Source organism: Coregonus clupeaformis, chromosome 1 (genome assembly GCF_020615455.1).
Source record: "Coregonus clupeaformis isolate EN_2021a chromosome 1, ASM2061545v1, whole genome shotgun sequence".
NCBI classification, from domain to species: Eukaryota; Metazoa; Chordata; class Actinopteri; order Salmoniformes; family Salmonidae; genus Coregonus; species Coregonus clupeaformis.
In genome coordinates, this window is record NC_059192.1 from 21,974,700 (window position 1) to 21,995,144 (window position 20,445).

The 20,445-nt window shown below is 44.7% G+C and overlaps 1 protein-coding gene across 5 annotated transcripts in view; it reads right to left on the bottom strand.

The window, feature by feature from the left end:
• Positions 1–20,106, bottom strand: part of LOC121544180 (rho GTPase-activating protein 44) — an 82,745-nt gene extending 62,639 nt beyond the window's left edge. For all 5 annotated transcript variants that reach the window (XM_041854397.2, XM_041854344.2, XM_041854271.2 and 2 more), the window contains exon 1: positions 19,826–20,106. In XM_041854397.2, coding sequence (XP_041710331.2) covers positions 19,826–19,878 — 53 coding nt within the window. In that variant the 5' untranslated portion in view covers positions 19,879–20,106. The remainder of the gene's footprint in view (positions 1–19,825) is intronic.
• Positions 20,107–20,445: the final 339 nt, after the last annotated feature.

Consider the following 20,445-nt stretch of genomic DNA (forward strand, 5'->3'; position numbering starts at 1 on the left):
CCATGATGGTAGTAACTGCCCATTATGGCTTATCACTTATTAACTATTATTTATTCACATTACTTTACTTTAAAAAAATATTTCAGTTGTTGTGTATATTTGTTTTATTTGATGACTTTATTATTTAATTCCAAGTCATCATCTCATCTCTATAGAGCTTCTGCCTATGCTGTCTGCCAAAATCACTACTTTGTAGTTCTTCAAAGTAAATAAGGCATACTTTTATGACTGCTGAATACCAACTATCAATCACTTAGATCATGTATTTTCAGGTAGAGATACCTCGCTAAGCAACAGCTGCTCTTTATATCCCCTCACGTTCGCGCATATTTCTGTCTCTTCCGTAGCAGTGGATTATGGTAATTGTAGTTAATGACTATGTTTTATGCGCTAAACTATATAGAATATTGGCCTGTTGGAAATTACAACTCCCTACTACATCACACAGTTCAGGCTGGATCTGATTTATCTCTAGAGAAACGATGTGCGTCTGGAGCTCACAGAAAAAAAACGAATAATAAATAACTGAACCGACGTCGGTCAATTCATTGTTTAAAAACTAAAAATTACAGAAATGTCAGTTAATCGCTCAGTGATATTCAATGCCATAAAACCAGTGTGGACACAGGGGAAATGGCCTGTATCAATGTCCCACCAGCTTTGCAGAGATCAATGAGCCAGTCATTTAGCAGGCAGAGATCAGCACTGCATTGAGTTATTCACACACACGCACAACACACACACACACACACACAACAGGGAGCATGTGTGAGTGCAGGCAGCGCACTTCCTGGTGTGAGATATTTGTCATTCCTGAATGAGGGTGTGGGTGTGTTTGTGTGAAGGAGCTGCCTGAATAAGTCGGTCATTTTATGGACCTTCTATATGGACACAGTAGGGTCCCTTCACAAACCCTACAGGACAGACTTGCTGTGGGCTAACCTTTCCAGGTTTCGTCATTCATTTGAGCCCCTCGATACTGCCATTTGATGCTTTGTTGTTGGTATGTTTAATGTTTGTTCCTCACCTTAGGGTGCAAAGACATCCTTTCACCCATGGCCCTGTCTATCACATAGAGAGGTAACAGGTAAGCTGTGTTAGTGTAAGAGTTAGATCTCCCTTTCCACCTCTATCTGATCTGAAACCGCTCACAGCAGGAGGCTACAAAGAGCCACGCTCCTCCTAAAAAGCTGTTGAGCGGGATAGAATATGGCTTGAACAAAGCCAGAATCTGGGCTAACATTACCCCTGGTGTGCACTGGCTCATTATCTCTTTATGAGCACTGACATCTTTATGTTTCATCAAAGACTTTCATCTCTGAGTTGCAGTGATGATTGGTGCTATGCGAGGCTTGTAGACGAACTTGGAAACTTTCTTTGGGGAGAGAGAAAGAGGGCAACTGAAGTCCATGAGCTAAAATGAGCTCCGCAACCTTGCTGCCTTGTCAGTGCATGGAACATAAACAATTCACAAACCCAGAGGGAGGCTGGGAGGGCTTAGGAAAGTCACGTCGCTCTCTCTCGGGTTACCTGTCCGCAAGAGCACACCTGTTTACTCGTGAGAATGTGAGAGGGTGTGTGGGGGTGGGTGGTGGGTGGTGTGCCCTGTCTGTCTGTCTGACTGTCTGTGTGTCTGTCTGACTGTCACCTACTGGATTTTCCCTCCAATAAAGGAGTTGGCGGTTTCTTTCAGAGGAAAGTCGTTACCATAGTGCACACAGAGAGTTACAGACAATATGTACCTAAGGTTCTTAAGAAGTGGTGATACTGTATAAAAAAGGGCCAATTCATCATCTTCACTATCCTGTCAGGAGGATTTAGTGAATGGAGTTTGCCACCATGTTTCTTTAAAGACACTAATTGGAACTCTACTTTGTGTGGGGCACTATATAACGCTGACAAGGACAAGAGCAGTTATTTTAGTATTCGACTCTTATTAAAAAGTGGAGGGAAGAGAAATAAAATAAAAGCTTATGTCTTTGCAGACAGCAGAGTCTGAGAGGATGCTGGTGGCCTAGTTCTCAGCATCTCAGCGTCCAATGTAATAGCATTAAAATCCAAAAAGGAGAGGAGACCATTTGCATTTTTCTTTAAAGGGGCACATAGCTCTGCTCATGCAGCGCTGTCCAATAATGTTACTTTATTATGAAGAAGTACTGTGCGTTGGAAAACGGAGCTTAGTTAGAGGATTAGCCCCGTTGCTGTTCTTTACAAGGTGTGTGGGGATAAGGAGATTTGAGGCTCCTGCCGAGAAGGGAAGTCTCAGATTGATTCCAGCAGGAGCTAGCTCACAATGTTTTCTATCTCTGCACAGCAAGACAAAGCTGACACAGTCACTCGCAGGCCTGAGAAAGTCCAGTCCTGCACATTGCTCACCTCAATGCAATTCAAGCATTATTGAAATGAAATTCTGCATTGATTTCAATTCTTTCCAAGGTCCATAACAGCATCTTTCACACAGAGACAATAGCCATTGTGTTGTTCAAAGTATATCGTATAATGAAAACATAATCTGTGGGGGTTGCAAACCTGATAACATCTACTATCTGAAAATGATCCAAAAATCCTAAGTATGTTCATAGATTATTATTTTCCCCAGCTGATATTGTCAATTATGTTGTTCAAATATGCTTAATATCTGTGCTCAGAAATGCAAGACATTTACATCACTGCTGTGGCCTCCTGTGTGAATAAATCAACTGTTGCCATGGTATTCCTGTGAGGAAATGAGAGTGTGTGGGCTGGGGCCTATTAAAGTGATATGACAGCAGAAACGAGCAACTCAAGGGTTAATGGTGAGGAGAGACATATGCTCCAGAGCAGGAGGCAGGAAATGAAGGGGAGAGTTTTTCAGCCCTCTGCTCTTTTTCCTTCAGGCATCTCTCTCTCTCTCTCTCTCTCTCTCTCTCTCTCTCTCTCTCTCTCTCTCTCTCTCTCTCTCTCTCTCTCTCTCTCTCTCTCTCTCTCTCTCTCTCTCTCTCTCTCTCTCTCTCTCTCTCTCTCTCTCTCTCTCTCTCTCTCTCTCTCTCTCTCTCTCTCTCTCCTCTCTCTCTCTCTCTCTCTCTCTCTCTCTCTCTCTCTCTCTCTCTCTCTCTCTCTCTCTCTCTCTCTCTCTCTCTCTCTCTCTCTCTCTCTCTCTCTCTCTCTCTCTCTCTCTCTCTCTCTCTCTCTCTCTCTCTCTCTCTCTCTCTCTCTCTCTCTCTCTCTCTCTCTCTCTCTCTCTCTCCTCTCTCTCTCTCTCTCTCTCTCTCTCTCTCTCTCTCTCTCTCTCTCTCTCTCTCTCTCTCTCTCTCTCTCTCTCTCTCTCTCTCTCTCTCTCTCTCTCTCTCTCTCTCTCTCTCTCTCTCTCTCTCTCTCTCTCTCTCTCTCATCACTGGACAAGGCTAGTGTTGTGATACTGTAACTCCAGCACCCCCTATTTCACACTGTTCTTCCCTCTCTTTTTTTGCTCTCTCTCTCCCCAAATTCAGTCAGTAACTGCAGCCACAAGGGAACAGTTCAGTAGCCCTTACCGTTGATGTGCTCTACACTGGGTCACTGATTGGCAGCAATTTAACGCCCAAGAGCTGTGATGCTTGTCTGAGATAGCCATAAGTATGTGGCCCAAATGAAGCCATTATCAAAGGACTGCAGATATCACATCTGTCTGTCTGTCAGGCTGCATCTCATGGTTATCATAGATGAAGCGCAGGATTGTGTCAAGTTTGTAAACGCCTACAACATAGAGACAGGGTGCAGCAGGTAGCCTAGCGGTTAAGAGCGTTGGGCCAGTAAACAAATGTTCCCGAGCTGGCAAGATGGAACAATCTGCCATTCTGCCCTTGAGCAAGGCAGTTAACCCGCAAACAACAACTGCTCCCGGGGAGCCGATGATGTTGATTAAGGCAGCTCCCCACACCTCTCTGATTCAGTGGGGTTGGGTTAAATGTGGAAGACACATTTCGGTTGAATGCATTCAGCTGTGCAACTGACTAGGTATCCCCTTTCAGGTTGACATGATGAACATCGCCACATTATGGTTTTGTAATAGCACTCTACTCTCTCTCTGTATAATTGCTATATTTAATTCAAGTCATTTTGCCGCACATCCACTCACAACCCCTCGTGGGTGACCTGGGTCACACTACAGTTCAGCTCCTCAGAGGCTGTGCCAGTTCTAGGCCTATGCCAGTCCTGTAGCCGCTCCAGTCCTCATCTTTCCTCTGTAGACCTACCCAGTACCCCACAGCTACCCTCCTCACCCCTGTCCCCCATCTCACTCAGTGGCTGGCATGGCAGCTCCAGTGACACCTGAGCCCCAGAGGTTTGACTTGCCATTAAAGTTTAACAGGCAGGTATAGTAGTGTAGGTTACAAGGTCGCTGTGGCCACTGGCCCTTCTGACAGCAGGGTGAGGAGAGGAGGTTTGGCATCCTGATCCCATATGGATCAGGTGACCACAGAGAGTTCATAAAGCAAACTCCAGTCAAAGGTAGGCGGAATGGTCTTAGTGGTTATTTAGAAATGTATAACACACACACACACACACACACACACACACAGTAAGGAATGGAGGCTTTTTGTATTATCAGATTACCAACATTTCGTGCTGCATTTGTAAACTGTGGCATATGACATTTCATTTAATCAATGATGAGGTCTCGTCATCATTGTCATCATCGTCATCATCTCAATCAATGTTGCCATCAATCGTAAAAACATTTAAGCCTAGATTCAAATCAGATTCGCCATAGCCAACAGGGTCGGAAGTAGAACTGCGTTACGGCCCGTATTGACTAGGGACGACGTCGCACAATGAAACATCGGAAGCCATTCATTTTCAATGGAAAGTGATGCGAGCATGGGCGAGGGAGCGTGAACAGGGCGGGACAAAATGTTGGGAAAGCTTAACTTTATGCAAATGCTCGCCGATATCGCAGCGCGATTGACCAATCAAAGCTCACCATTGCCTCCAGACCCTACTGGATTGGCTTTGATACCAAGCACTACCGAGCATGCTGTCGGCTTGTTAGCACCCACATAACAGGCGAAGCATCGCTGTATGTCAATCACGGCCTTTAAGAGCTTTCAAATCCACAAGCGGCTCCCGGCATTATACCTAAAGCGGACATTGCCATTGGCTGCACGGAGTCTCATTTAGAAATCATATGCGGACGTGTTTACAAATTCGAACACTGGAATGTGTGATGTAATCTACACCAAGATTAAACTGATAGAAATCCTCATTATTTTGTTTAATGATTTTCAATTTGAGTGTCATTATTTCGTACGGTCCCCACGTGACCGTACGTACATACCCCAACCAGAAGCCATGGATTACAGGCAACATCCGCACTGAGCTAAAGGGTAGAGCGGCCGCTTTCAAGGAGCGGAACTCTAACCCGGACACTTATAAGAAATCCCGCTATGCCCTCCGACGAACCATCAAACAGGCAAAGCGTCAATACAGGACTAAGATTGAATCGTACTACACCGGCTCCGATGCTCGTCGGATGTGGCAGGGCTTGCAAACTATTACAGACTACAAAGGGAAGCACAGCCGCGAGCTGCCCAGTGACACGAGCCTACCAGACGAGCTAAATCACTTCTATGGTCGCTTCGAGGCAAGCAACACTGAGGAATGAATGAGAGCATCAGCTGTTCTGGACGACTGTGTGATCACGCTCTCCGTAGCCGATGTGAGTAAAACCTTTAATCAGGTTAACATTCACAAGTCCGCAGGGCCAGATAGATTACCAGGACGTGTACTCCGAGCAGGCGCTGACCAACTTGCAAGTGTCTTCACTGACATCACTAAGGTAACCTGCCTAAATGACTACAGACCTGTAGCACTCACGTCTGTAGCCATGAAGTGCTTTGAAAGGCTGGTCATGGCTCACATCAACACCATTATTCCAGAAACCCTAGACCCACTCCAATTTGTATACCACCCCAACAGATCCACAGATGATGCAATCTCTATTGCACTCCACACTGCCCTTTCCCACCTGAACAAAAGGAACACCTACGTGAGAATGCTATTCATTGACTACAGCTCAGCGTTCAACACCATAGTGCCCTCAAAGCTCATCACCAAGCTAAGGACCCTGTGACTAAACACCTCCCTCTGCAACTGGATGCTGGCCTTCCTGATGGGCCGCCCCCAGGTGGTAAGGGTAGGTAACAACACATCTGCCACGCTGATCCTCAACACGGGGTGCGTGCTCAGTCCCCTCTTGTACTCCCTGTTCACCCATGACTGCATGGCCAGGCACGACTCCAATAGCATCATTAAGTTTGCAGACGACACAACAGTGGTAGGCCTGATCACCGACAACGATGAGACAGCCTATAGGGAGGAGGTCAGAAACCTTGCCGTGATCAAGACAAAGGAGATGATTGTGGACTACAGGAAAAAGAAGAGGACCGAGCACGCCACCAATCTCATCGACGGGGCTGTAGTGGCGCAGGTTGAGAGCTTAAAGTTCCTTGGTGTCCACATCACCAACAACCATGGTCCAAACACACCAAGACAGTCGTGAAGAGGGCACGACAAAGCCTATTCCCCCTCAGGAGACTGAAAAGATTTGGCATGGGTCCTCAGATCCACAAAAAGTTATACAGCTGCACCATCGAGAGCATCCTGACCGGTTGCATCACTGCCTGGTATGGCAACTGCAAGGCACTACAGAGGGTAGTGCGTACGGCCCAGTACATCACTGGGGCCAAGCTTCCTGCCATCCAGGACCTCAATACCAGGCGGCGTCAGAGGAAGGCCCTAAAAATGGTTAAAGACTCCAGCCACCCTAGTCATAGACTGTTCTCTCTGCTACCACACGGCAAGCGGTACCGGAGCGCCAAGTCTAGGTCCAAAAGGCTTCTTAACAGCTTCTACCCCCAAGCCATCAACCCCCCCCCGCATTTGACAAATTACATTTGATTTGATATACAAATGTAGGATCTTAATTTGACCACTCTTTTTTTGCTGAGACACCGCAGGAAATGCAGTTGAGCTTTGTGATTTACATAAATTCACTGAAAACCCACACTAACACACAGTTATATTAACAGCATTGCACTTTTGGCCAGCTAATAGCCTAACCACCGATCACTAAACGTTCAAATCCTGTTGCTGCAGAATTATTTTGCCGTGACAATATAGGTCAAATTAAGATCCTACAGCTGGAGCCTACACTTTCTTGTTCTGAACTTCTAACACGAGTGGGACGGGAGCAGTTTCGTGACAATGGGCCCCGTGTAGCTCAGTTGGTAGAGCATGGCGCTTGCAACGCCAGGGTTGTGGGTTCGTTTCCCACCGGGGGCCAGTATGAAAATGTATGCACTCACTAACTGTAAGTCACTCTGGATAAGAGCGTCTTCTAAATGACTAAAATGTAAATGTAAATGTAAATGACCACACGAGCAGCAGCTCACCGATTTGACAGCTCGAACGCAGTTACACCTCCAACACAGCCAAAACACCAGCTATGTGGGTGTCTGCTATTGTGGGTTAACGCTTGATCTGATTTAATCTAGGCCTTAATTTATCCTTTATACAAGAGATCTGCGACTCCCCAGAAATATCTGTAACCCCTCATTTGCAATAGTCTCAAAACAATCTGTCTCAGTCACAATGGTGCCCCAAACAAAAAAGCCCTGTAAAAGGAAAAAGAAACCAACTTCTATCTACCCAGGCAGCCAACCCTGCTGGACAATTTCTGAGAAGATTAGGCTCAGCGAATGTCACTCCACAGGGGGGGTAGTGTGCCAGGCAAAGGCCACCATTACGGCGAATGAAAAACGGTCTCTGAGGACGGATATGTGGCGGGAAAGGAGCATGAAAGAAGAAAAATCTTGCCCATTAGAATGTGGGGAATGATTCAAGCTCTACCTGAGAGGAGCATAGAGCTAATGTGAATATAATTACCTTACCATCTTTTATTCCTCACTGTTACACTGCTTGATGGGAGCGTGACGGAGAAGGAGATTTTTAACCATGCAAGCGCCATTGGCTTATGAGAATGTTTATGAACTGCAATGAAATAAGTACGAAGAGGACTGACACTGTGATTACTCATAAAACCTAATTATATGTGTAATTGCTTTGTTATTGCATAGTATTGAGTTGAGCATTTTTTTTGTTATTACACAAATGGAATAAGGACCATTTTTACTCTCTACTGTAACAATATCTTGCTACTATAGTAATTACAATGCTACTGAATTACATTAAGAACAACTTAATGTAAAGTGTTACCTTCGACTAATCTAATAACAGAGAAGACTGAAAACACTAATGGTACTTTTCCATTGAGACAGGTGTCAGCCCGGGTGTCAGCCCGCGTAGATGGCAACACAAAAGTCTGAGCCTTTTGGGTAAAACTCTACAGTAAATCCTCAATAGAAATGCGGAATAACAGGAACGAGAGGTTCCATCATTGCTTTTGAAATGTTTACTCACTGAATCCTATAATCATCCCTGATTAATGGCCAATGTACCCATTTGAATGAGGTGACGACAGGAGGACAATGATGTGATGTATTTTCTTTGGGACCTTGTCTGACAGCTCTCGCAGCAGTCGAGACTTCAGTATAGAGAATGTGACAACTCTGAGTTAGACGTCAACGTACTGGAAAGGAGATGTGGTCACTGAGTGAGATTCATACATACTCCCAATCCCAACAGGCAACAATTAGCCTAGCGTATATTATTACAACACCGAAATCACAGCTAGAGCCCTGGGATTGTTACTCAACCCAACTCATTTCCTGTCTAGCTGAGACCACGTCTTTTCGTTCATGTTGACGAAATACTCATGTTTCAGTCAGAGGGTTTTATGTGTGTGTAGAGTACATTTTAGTGAGTGTGTCCACAGAGAAAGTCAGTTTGTTTTCATGCAAGGTGGGATCTCAATCAGTTTTTGTAATGTTGAAATCCCATCCCAGAGTTTGGCATGGCGAGAGGCGGGCATGCAGGAAAGGTGTGGTGGGTTGTGATGCCACTCACTGGCACTGCCAGAGTAGGGACGCCTGGCTCAGTGGGACTCAATGACCCGGGTTGCCCCGGTGATGGAAGGGCGTATCACAGAATATACAATGCTGTAATACCCATTGGCCCCCTCTCTGACTCACTCCACATCATTGGTTCCTTCCCCTCCCTGCACCCGCCCTCTGGATAACTCTTTGAGGATACACTGCACAGCTGGAACATTCTGACAAACACTCACTTTCTTTGCCCCTTGACGGCGAGAGACATGGTATCTGATCAAAGTATGAGCCAAAATGACCACAAAGGCTGCTATTTTGGGGCTAACATTTCTGTCTGTCATCGTGGATAAACGCAGGCCAAACAAGAGGCTTCCTCCAGTCCACCTCTTATCCTCTGATCTAGAAGATGCTGTCATCGGGTAGAGCGGAGAACAGTCGGGTGTGGCGTCTGCATGGTCTGCATGGTCCTAAGGGGCTCCGACTCACACTCCAGTGGCTGCAACGCTATGCTGCAGACAGCATCGTCTCTGACTGAGATCCTCCCCAGGTTACAGAGAGAAGAGGGAGGATGACGTCCCACAGGAACACACTGAAAAGCCCTCACAATCGAACTGTCTCAGATGACTTTTGACTGAGACTCTAAAATCTAAAACCTTGCCCAATGCTATTTCAGTAGTAGGCCTATAGGTACTGGTAGGGCCCTGAGCATTTCCTGACCATGTGACTTGACCAGGAAAAACTCTGGGTCGTACCCCTAACAACAGGGCCACTTGCAATTCATTCAGAAGGTCCTGTTTGATCATGATCAGTGGATCGCACAGAAAACAAGATCGTGTCATCTCTCAGCGAGGACCATTTTCTGTACCATATCTGGAGGGGCAATTACCACCCCCCCTTTCACAGAAGGATAGAGTGCAGGGGAAGAGGAGTGATGTCAGAATGACATGTCAAAATGTAGGGAATGAGGAAGAGGGAACATGGAAAGGTAAATGGATGAGTGGAGCAAGTAGAGAGAGATGTATAGGGAGAAAAGGAGATGGAAAGTGTGTGTGTGTATGCTACTGAGAGAGAGAGATATACAGTGTTAGGGAGTGTGTTAGTGTGTGTGTGTGTGTGTGTTGTTCAGCTCTTCCCAGCCCACTCTGGCAGCTTCCTAGCGCCTTTCATTTTCTCCTAATTACAGTGGAGCCCAGAGATAGCGCCCGGCTCTAATTGCTTGCAGGAATATATCATTATTACTACACTATCGCCATGATTAACAAAGACACACACACACACACACACACACTCATCGAGTGTGAAGAAGGTGATGGTGATGATGATGGTTGTTCTCACCCCCTGTGCCTCAGTGCCTCTCAACACCCCGGTGAGGTGCAACACTTCACACTATAAAAGGTAATGTCACCCCTGTTAGCTCCCATTAACTGGTCCACTACTGAACCCCCTGTAGCAATCCACCACTCAATGAATCTTGTTTGAGACCTTAAGACTTGCGTTAGCTCCCCCGAGCGATTTGCCTCGACTTTAGCTCAAAAGGCTAACACAATATTGTAGTGTACAAACGACCTGGGTTCAAACCCAGTCGGTCACACCTACATGATTTAATTTGACTTGCACAGCAACATATTCTCATTGTATTAGGCAGCTGAGACAGTACGGAATACTGATTACGTTCCAAGTAAAGGACAATCAATTCATAAGCCCTGATGTTGTGAAAATTACCATACATTTTTACATTTAGACACTTATCCAGAGCAACTTACAGTTAGTGCTATAACAGCCTCCAGGCATTCCCTACTCTGGCAGCCTCCACCATTCTGGGAAGGCTTTCCACTAGATTTTGGAACATTGCTGCGGGGACTTGCTTCCATTCAGCCACAAGAGCATTAGTGAGGTCGGGCACTGATGTTGGGCGATTAAGCCTGGCTCACAGTCTGTGTTCCAATTCATCCCAAACGTGTTCGATGGGGTTGAGGTCAGGGCTCTGTGCATTGTATGCTGTAGCGTTAAGATTTCCCTTCACTGGAACTAAGGGGCCTAGCCCGAACCATGAAAAACAGCCCCAGACCAATATTCATCCACCTAACTTTACAGTTGGCACTATGCATTTGGGCAGGTAGCGTTCTCCTGGCATCCGCCAAACCCAGATTAATCCGTCGGACTGCCAGATGATGAAGCGTGATTCATCACTCCAGAGAACGCGTTTCCACTGCTCCAGAGTCCAATGACTGTGAGCTTTACACCATTCCAGCCAACGCTTGGCATTGCGCATGGTGATCTTAGGCCATGGAAACCCATTTCATGAAGCTCCCAACAAACAGTTATTGTGCTGACATTGCTTCCAGAGGCAGTTTGGAACTCAGTAGTGAGTGTTGCAACCGAGGACAGACGATTTTTACGCGGAACGTGCTTCAGCACTCGGCGGTCCCGTTCTGTGAGCTTGTGTGGCCTACCACTTCGCGGCTCAGCAATTGTTGCACCTAGACGTTTCCACTTCACAATAACAGCACTTACAGTAGACCGGGGAAGCTCTAAAATCTGACGAACTGACTTGTTGGAAAGGTGGCATCATATGACGGTGCCACGTTGAAAGTGACTGAGCTCTTCAGTAAGGCCATTCTACTGCCAATGTTTGTCTATGGCGATTGCATGTCTGTGTGCTCGATTTTATACACCTGTCAGCAACGGGTGTGACTGAAATAGCCAAATCCACTAATTTGAAGGGGTGTCCACATACCTTTTTATATAGAGTATAGGGTATCTGCCAGGCACGCAGAGATGCGTGTCGCCACCTGGGTGTCAGAAGGAGGGAAGGAGAAAAGTAGTTGAGTGTCATCTGCATAGCAATGATAGGAGAGACCATGTGAGGATATGACTGAGCCAAGTGACTTGGTGTACAGAGAGAAGAGGAGAGGGCCTATAACCGAGCCCTGGGGGACACCACCAGTAGTAACAGTATGTGGTGCAGACACAAATCCTCTCCACGTCACCTGGTAGGAGCGGCCTGCCAGGTAGGATGCAATCCAAGAGTGTGCAGAGCCTGAGACGCCCAGGGTGGAGAGGAGGATCTGATGGTTCAAGGTGTCGAAGGCAGTGGATAGATCTAGGAGGATGAGAACACTTTGGCAGTGTGGAGAGCATCCGTGACACAGAGTGAACAGTCTTGAAGCCATTTTTAAAGAAGAAAAGGGCAAATTAAGTCATACAATCAGAATCTTGACACACATGTGAGTGAACCGTCTTGAAGCCTGACTCGTTAGGGTCAAGAAGATAGTTCTGAGAGAGATAGCGAGAGAGATGATCAGAGACAACACGCTCAAGTGTTTTGGAAAGAAAAGAAAGAAGGGATACAGGTCTATAGTTTTTGACGTCAGATGAGTCGGGTGTTGGTTTCATGAGGAGGGGAGCGACTCGGGCCATTTTGAAGTCAGAGGGGACACAGCCAGTGGTCAGTGATGTGTTGATGAGGGAAGGGAGGAATGGGAGAAGGTCTCCAGAGATGGTCTGGAGAAGGGAGGATGGGATGTGGTTGAGCGGACAGGTTGTCGGGCAGCCAGACCTCATTAGTCGCAGGATTTCATCTGAAGAGAGAGGGGAGAAAGAAGTCAAGGCGAAGGGTAGTTCTGTGTGAGTGGGACCAGTGGACTCAATAGGCTGAGGGAATGGGGAGCGGATGTCGTCAACCTTCTTTTCAAAGTGGTTGACAAAGTCATCCGCAGAGAGAGAGGAGGGATGGGGTGGAGGATTAAGGAAGGTGGAACATTGTTTCCTAGGGTTAGAGGCAGAAGCTTGAAATACACTGCACTGTAGAATCAAGTCCAGTATGCGTAAAATGTTTGACAAATGTGGTTCATTATCTTTGAACTGAATGGTCCAGCAATCTGGGAGGATGAAAAAAAACAGACTAGCATAATTTATGTTCACCCCTATGGAGTAATTTGTCCTAGTCCGAAACATACTCTCATTAAGACCCAGCAGTTGGGTGGCAGTGGTCTTCATATCAAGACCAAGCTAATGGTTGTGAGGGTTGACAGGGTCAAGAAAACAATGCCTCTCATTTGTATACAAGGACACAGTAGCGCCAGCCATGGGGACATCCATGCAGTGGTATAAGAGGTCAAGGATTGACAGGGAATTCCAGACTGGATTTAGAATCCCTGGGGAATTCTATACCCTGACAGACACAGTCAAGTGCTACACGCCAGCCCTTGTATCAGCATTGAGGAAACGCTGAATCAACATTGAGGAAACGCTCAACTCTGAGATTAACCACAACCGTTGCCCCTGGTAAGACATGAACTGGTTTGAAAGTAAATGTTCAGAGAATTATGTCACAGACACATAGGCTCAGCAGCTCGAGGGAGAAACTCTGGATCTGTCTTCAATGAGACCTCAGGCAACTTGGGGATTCCACATGCAACGTTTGGAAGCCATGTCCCATCATTCTCTTCCCTGTCATGTGTGTCAATGGGCTCTGCCTGCTGCCACAGGGTATGTAATGTCACCTATCTTCACACAAGGCCTTGAACAGGGTTCACCATCCCCAGTATGGCACTCAAACCTCCACGACCAAAGGTCCAGAGAAAAGCCATACACACTGCGCTAAGTTATAAGTATAGTTTGTTGTTTGTCATTGAACGACCCCGTTCATCAATCAAATAGTCCAGACACGGCTATACATCATACCCTGCCTTAGTTTTGACACGGAAACAGTAAAAGCACAACATGGATACCCCAAAATTGAAGACATTAGTAGCATGCCTGCCTTTTTCCCTGAGAAAAACATCCAATGTCTTTAATCATCAGTCATAGCAGGGCAGAATGACAGTCAGTCAGTAATGGTAAGGCCAGAAATGTATGGAGGAAAATAATGCTCCAGAGTCTGATATACTGTTTCTGAGGATTAGGAACGCATTTTCTAAAATCCCCATTCCCTGGAAAACATTATTTTTTTAATCTGGCCCCACATTGTTTAACTTCCTTTGCTGACCCAGCAGTTTGACCGAAAGTTCCGAAACGCAAATATATATTTTCCCTGTTTTCAAGATGAAATAATCCTTTCTTAAAGAGATAGCCTACCGCCACTTCCCGCTAACATAACAGTTTCCCCCATTCACGACCTCACCTCTCACAGAAAGTCCAATCAACACAAAAACTGTGATTGAGAGGATAGCTAAAAATAAACAGCAAAGTAGTGATCCAGCCAGAGGGATAAAAAAACTATTCTTCATGACTTTGCCTCCTTCACAAAGACACACATTTCTATACAACACCATTACACAGGACTAATAATGGAGGTTGAGGGTTTGCAAATACTCGTTACTGGGTGAAACCTTTCTATCCTGTTCAGCCAAAAAAATAGTACAACATATAATTGAAAAAGCCTTTGCTTTAGGGCATCTTCTTCCTATAGACTTCTGAGTCATCAAGTGTAAGCCAGGTATAGTGCCGGCGGCTGCCAAGGTCACAGAGACATCCCCATTTACGTACATGGATCCCCCAGCAGTCAGGAGCCGTGCTGGAGCCACTGCCCTCTAAATATGACTAATTGCCCCTGCTGTTCCACCTCTTAGGATACAGGTTATAACTCATTACCGGGGTGTTACGCCTCAGTGGTCTAGAGCTCCATGCAGCAGCTCCAGCTCTCAAGATAGACAGGGAAACACACAAACACACACACATGTGCGCACACACACACACACATATACACACTTGTGCATGCATGCACACGCACACACACACACACATTCACAGACACACATAGCTGGCTCGGACAACATGCTGATGCTGTCACTGGAGTGCTGTGATTTAAACACATCACACCTGGCCGCACCCACAGGGCTTCGACTCTCTTAAGAAGATACTAAATAAGATAGCAACACCCTCTGCTTCTCGTGAGGCACACATAAGACTCTACTGTCTAGCAGGAAGACAAATCTAATATAGCTCCAGATTGCATTCCATGGTCAAAAGGGAATCCTCCCAAGGCTTTTAATAGTGACTCATCCTTTCTAAATGCCCTGATGATACTGGTTGGAGGATATGGTCCAAAACTCCTCCTGAGTTCCAGTAATGACTTATTACCAGCCATTAAACTGCTTTCATCACAGTTTCCTATTACCTCTGCCTGCCAAGTCCACTCTGTTGAGAGGTAATGCATTTTGCATTGATGAACACCTGTATCAGTGTCTGACTGACTGACTCACCGAAGCCTTAAAGAGAAAGTCAGCAGGCGAGGCTAGAAAATCCTGTAGGTGTGCCAGCGTCATCCGTTAACATTGTGTCAGACTCAGGCATGAAAAACAAACTGGTTGTAACATACTTATACCACCGCAGGGATGTATCGGAGTCAAATTGAGAATACAGAAGTTATGAACCTGGGAACTGAAACAAGTTAATCTGGTTGTGGCGCATACATCATTGTCTTTGTGTTTAATCTGATTTGCAGGTCCTGTTTGCCAATTTTGATTACCTGAAGAATAAGGAGTTGACTTTAAACAAACACAACACTGATTCTGCGTTGGGTTATCCAACAGTGACAGAGAAAAGCTTTTCAGTCAAGTGACAAAGACACACTGTTGACATGAGTTTGACTTTTAGTTACCGAATGAGGTAGAGTGGTACAAATAAAAGGAAGATACAAAAAATAGGACACCAGATTACTGAGGGAATGGAGCCAAAATCTCACCTATTTTCTGGTGTCCCGTTCTCTCTTACTGTATCCCTGTCACAGTCCAATTTGAGTATATGCATGGCCTTTGACCCCATTGACATAAAAACCACTAGTGCTCTTGGCTCTACTGTTGCCGTAGTAAATGAGACACAGATCTTGGATTTAATTTAACTGAATAGGGGGAACATTCTTGCCCCCATAAACATTCAAATTAGGAGAGAACACCAGTTCTGATATAGCAGGCCTTCTGTCCATACAGTACACATGCAAATATAGAACAGGGCATGCAACCTGTGTCTACACTCTTAGATAAAAGGGTTGCAAAATGGTTCTTCAGCTGACCCATAGGAGAACCCTTTTTGGTTCCAGGTAGAACCCTTTTTGGTTCCAGGTAGAACCCTTTTTGGTTTCAGGTAGAACCCTTTTTGGTTTCAGGTAGAACCCTTATGGGTTCCATGTAGAACCCTCTGTGGAAAGGGTCTATGTGGAACCCAAAACGGTTATTCAAAGGGTTCTCCTATGGGGACAGATGAAGAACCCGTTTAGGTTCTAGATAGTACCTTTTATTCCAGAAGCGTTTCTAGGATTTTAGGACATCGGGAGCTTAGCCAAAAGCCAGAGGTGGAAAACTAGTAGGGGGGTCCCGGGGTATCCTCCCCCAGAAGAATAACATTTTAATTTCAACAGCTAACTGCGTCAATCTGGTACACATTGAGATGAATATGTAAAGATGAGATCACTAAGATCTTTGTTTTAAAAAATTACTAATAATAATGAATGTAGAGGAACCATCCCTTTAAAATAGGGCTTGAAGAAAGTATGTTTCCCAAGAACAGGGGGTTTGAACATTTAATTATGCTATACCAATTAATTTCTCCAAGTCACACCACCTTCAAGAAAAATCTAAAGGTGATTGCAGACACTTGTCATCTTACAATACATACAGTAGGCATGGTCTTTTGCATTTATGAGCTATTGAGAGTCCCTTTGCCATCTCTGCCCAGCAGCTTGTGCACACTACTAAAATGACAAAATAATTGAGGGAACAGGCATTTCAATATAGCCTATTCTCGTTTTTATGACTTACAATCAACGTGTACATGGCATAGGCTACCTACATGAATGGCGACAAAAATTAATAGCCTCTTGTAATTTATTGTAAGTAAGCATATAATTTTAAAAAATGACACCACACTCCACAAAGCAAGTCCTTTAGGCTCTAGTTATATCTTATCTTGATTATTGCCCAGTCATATGGTCAGGTGCTGCAAAGAAGGACCTAGAAAACCTGCAGCTGGCCCAGAACAGAGGGGCAAGTCTTGCTCTTCACTGTAATCAGAGGGCTAATATAAATACTATCCATGCCAGTCTCTCTTGGCTAAAAGTAGAGGAGAGACTGGCTGCATCACCTCTTCTTTTTATAAGAAACATTCATGTGTTGAAAATTCCAAATTGTTTGCATAGTCAACTTACACACAGCTCTGACACACACACTTACCCCACCAGACATGCTGCCAGGGGTCTTTACACAGTCCCCAAATCCAGAAGAAATTCAAGAAAACATACAGCATTATATAGAGCCATGATTGCATGGAACTCCCTTCTATGTCAGATTGCTCAAGTGAACAGCAAACCTGGTTTAAAAAAACAGATAACGCAACACCTCACGGCACAACGCCTCTCCCCTATTTGACCTAGTTATTTTGTGTGTATGTACTGATATGTAGGCTATGTGTGACGTTTACGTTTGATGTAGTTCTGTCCTTGAGCTGTTCTTGTCTATTAATGTTCTGTATTACGTCATGTTTCATGTTTTGTGTGGACCCCAGGAAGAGTAGCTGCTGCTTTCGCAGCAGCTAATGGGAATCCTAATAAAATACCAAATAAGTAGTTACACCAGCAAAATTAGGAAGAAGTGGAATAATAAAAGTATGAGGAATAAAAGTAGCCTACTGTTCTTTCTGACAAGCACACTAATTATCCTATAATATTATAGCCCATCATAAGAAATAGAAATGGTTACACTGCCTTAAAATAAAAACAGAAAATATCCTGTTGACAACATGGCATAGCCTAAATCTACCCAGGATACACTACCCAAATGATGTCTATTTATTTTTTCCCACTCCCTGTCGAGAGGAAACGTTACCAAGTTGTTAGCTGTCCAGTTACCAGGTTGTTAGCTAATAAGGTAACATGACGGAACAAACGTATTTGTTATCAAACAAATAAGCTAATTAGCAGTCCGCGATTAGCCTAGTTTTAAAATGGCCATGGTTTATTTATCAAATGGTTCCTGCAAATTCACGCTAGAAAAAACATAGCTCTGGTAAAATGAATCATATCTTTTGAACGGTTTGGGCTACCGACACGGTTTTCAGGAAATTAATGGTGAATTATGGCATACTGGCTAGTGTGTAAGTGATGCACTGTTATGGGAACTCATATCAGACATAGAGCCTGTAATTTAGGGTTGGAACGGGTTCAGGGAACAGAACCGAAAACCAGAAAATAGCTAAATTATTGGGGGAACAGGACCTGAACCGAAAATGAAAGTGATCTATACTGTTCCAGAACAGAACCGTATAAAAGCATGGGAACCGGTTAATAACGTTATTTTACATTCTGAGCATTTTTTTCCAGTCCCACAAAAATCGCAACAAAGCGCTTATGCAAAGCCCTCACTCTGTCACTCAGAATCTTATTCCAGTGGTGTGTGTGTAGGCTACCTGCCCCACCCCTCTGAAGCATAGGTTACTGTAGCCTACTGATGATATTACAAGCATAAATCAGAAATTAGGGAGAGATGTTTAATTAGACTTTTTCAATGCTAGTTAAGGATACTATAGTTATCACGTTTCACATTGGATTTATTATCTACAAAAAAGGTAAGATGTGTTTTTAATTCTAGTGGTGCTCTGCACACACAAGCTTGTTAGCTAGCTAGCTCTGGTCCAACGTTATATCAACTCGGAAGTTCAAAGACATTCAAAGTTCCTCCATAGAAGCCGCTCCTCCGTAGGTATAATTCTGTGGGACTAATTCAGATAATCCATATTATAACAAGATGCCCAGTGCTTCAAGGCAAGCTTCCTCCATCCTCTCTCCTCAAAATGTCAGTTGTATCTCGTACCCTACACTGTGACTGCAGCACAGTGTGTGTGTTTGTCTTTCATTGTCATTAAACCAAAATACAATTTGCTCTTAATAACTTTCCTATACAGATTAAATCGCTTACCCGCTCCACAGCAAGCTGCTCTACTCGCACTGATTAGTGAAGTCATATATATAAAAAAAAGTATATTTCAGAGGTTTAAAAATGAACAGAAAGGAACGATATAGAACATTTTTGTTGGTGTTCCAACCGGTTCAGAACTTTATTTTTCTGGTCAGACCAGTGGAACAGAATGAAAACAATAATGGTTCTGTTCAGGATGAAACGATTGGAAAATAACTTTGGCTCTGGCCCCTGCATCAAAAGACCATCAAAAGGATCGGGCTGGACCAAAAACATTCGGGGCTGCAGACCTGAAAGCCCAGTCCTAATGACGCCACTGGAGTATAGTGTGACTGTGAGCTTCATGATTTTCTAATGCAATGCAATTTTGACATGTCTTTTCTCTTAATATGGTGGATAATTCTCTTTAATGTAGTGAATAAATGGGTTTATTACCCAGGAGTAATGGTGCAACATTGTTTCAACATCAAGACTCTCCCTTTGATTGGCAAATAGGCTGGCCTACATGAGATTTTGTCTGGACTGGACCTTTAAATTGCATAGGCTATGCATCAGGCCGATGCTATTCAATCACAGTAAAGCATTGAATCATTAATTTCCTTTTGCGATGTCCAAGAGTCCAACATCAGTTTGGAATGGTGATGGTACCCAGGCAGAGCGCCTCGCATTCGCGTCGTGTCACATTCTTATTCCTCACCCTCCCCAATTGTGCGCGCGAGACCACTGTTAGGCTACATTAATTAATGTCATATTAGGCATAAAGAAAAACTAAAACCAGCAGTGATGCATACGGATAATCTGCAATATCAAACATTTTACTTCACATAACATTAATACAATCATTTTCGACCGAGATGTCGGATGGAGCAAAATGGCAGCATATTCTGCCTCATCGAAGTCCTTACAAAATTGCAGATTGAATGGGTTTCTCAATACATTTGTCCTTACCTGCCCACTGTTTGGTTGGCGAGCTGTCGCATTCGATTGAATTGCTTCTTCATCTTGTATTTTCTGCGTTAACACCGATGGATAGAGCGACTCCACATATCTCATTGACAAACAGTCCGGGTCTCCAACGAGAATAACGAGACAGTCCACCCTTTAACAATCCGAATTTCCATAGCTATAAGGAAAGCATCGCAAATAAAGAGGTAAGGATGAGATACTTTTCAACGCATTTTATGGTCCCTGTCACCCAGTCAGTCCATTGCTCAGAGATGCTAGACCAATTTCTCCCCGGGCGGAGTGACAGCTCACGACACGACGCTGCGCACAAGCGCAGTATGGGAAATGTAGTTTCGCCAACCAAACGTTGAGCCTACAACGAGACCATAGGTGCATTCTTCAGTGGTTCCCAACCTTTTTCGTTACTCTACCACCAACTGAATTTTGCTCTGCCCGGAGTACCCCCGAAGTTCCTCCTCATGTGCATTTTACCAGTATAGTCTCATGAGTCTTCTCAAGTACCCCCTGTGGATAGGCCAAGTACCCCCAAGGGTCGTAGTACCCCTGGTTGGGAACCACTGTTCTATATGATAAAATGTTTAAAACAAGGTGAATATATTTAT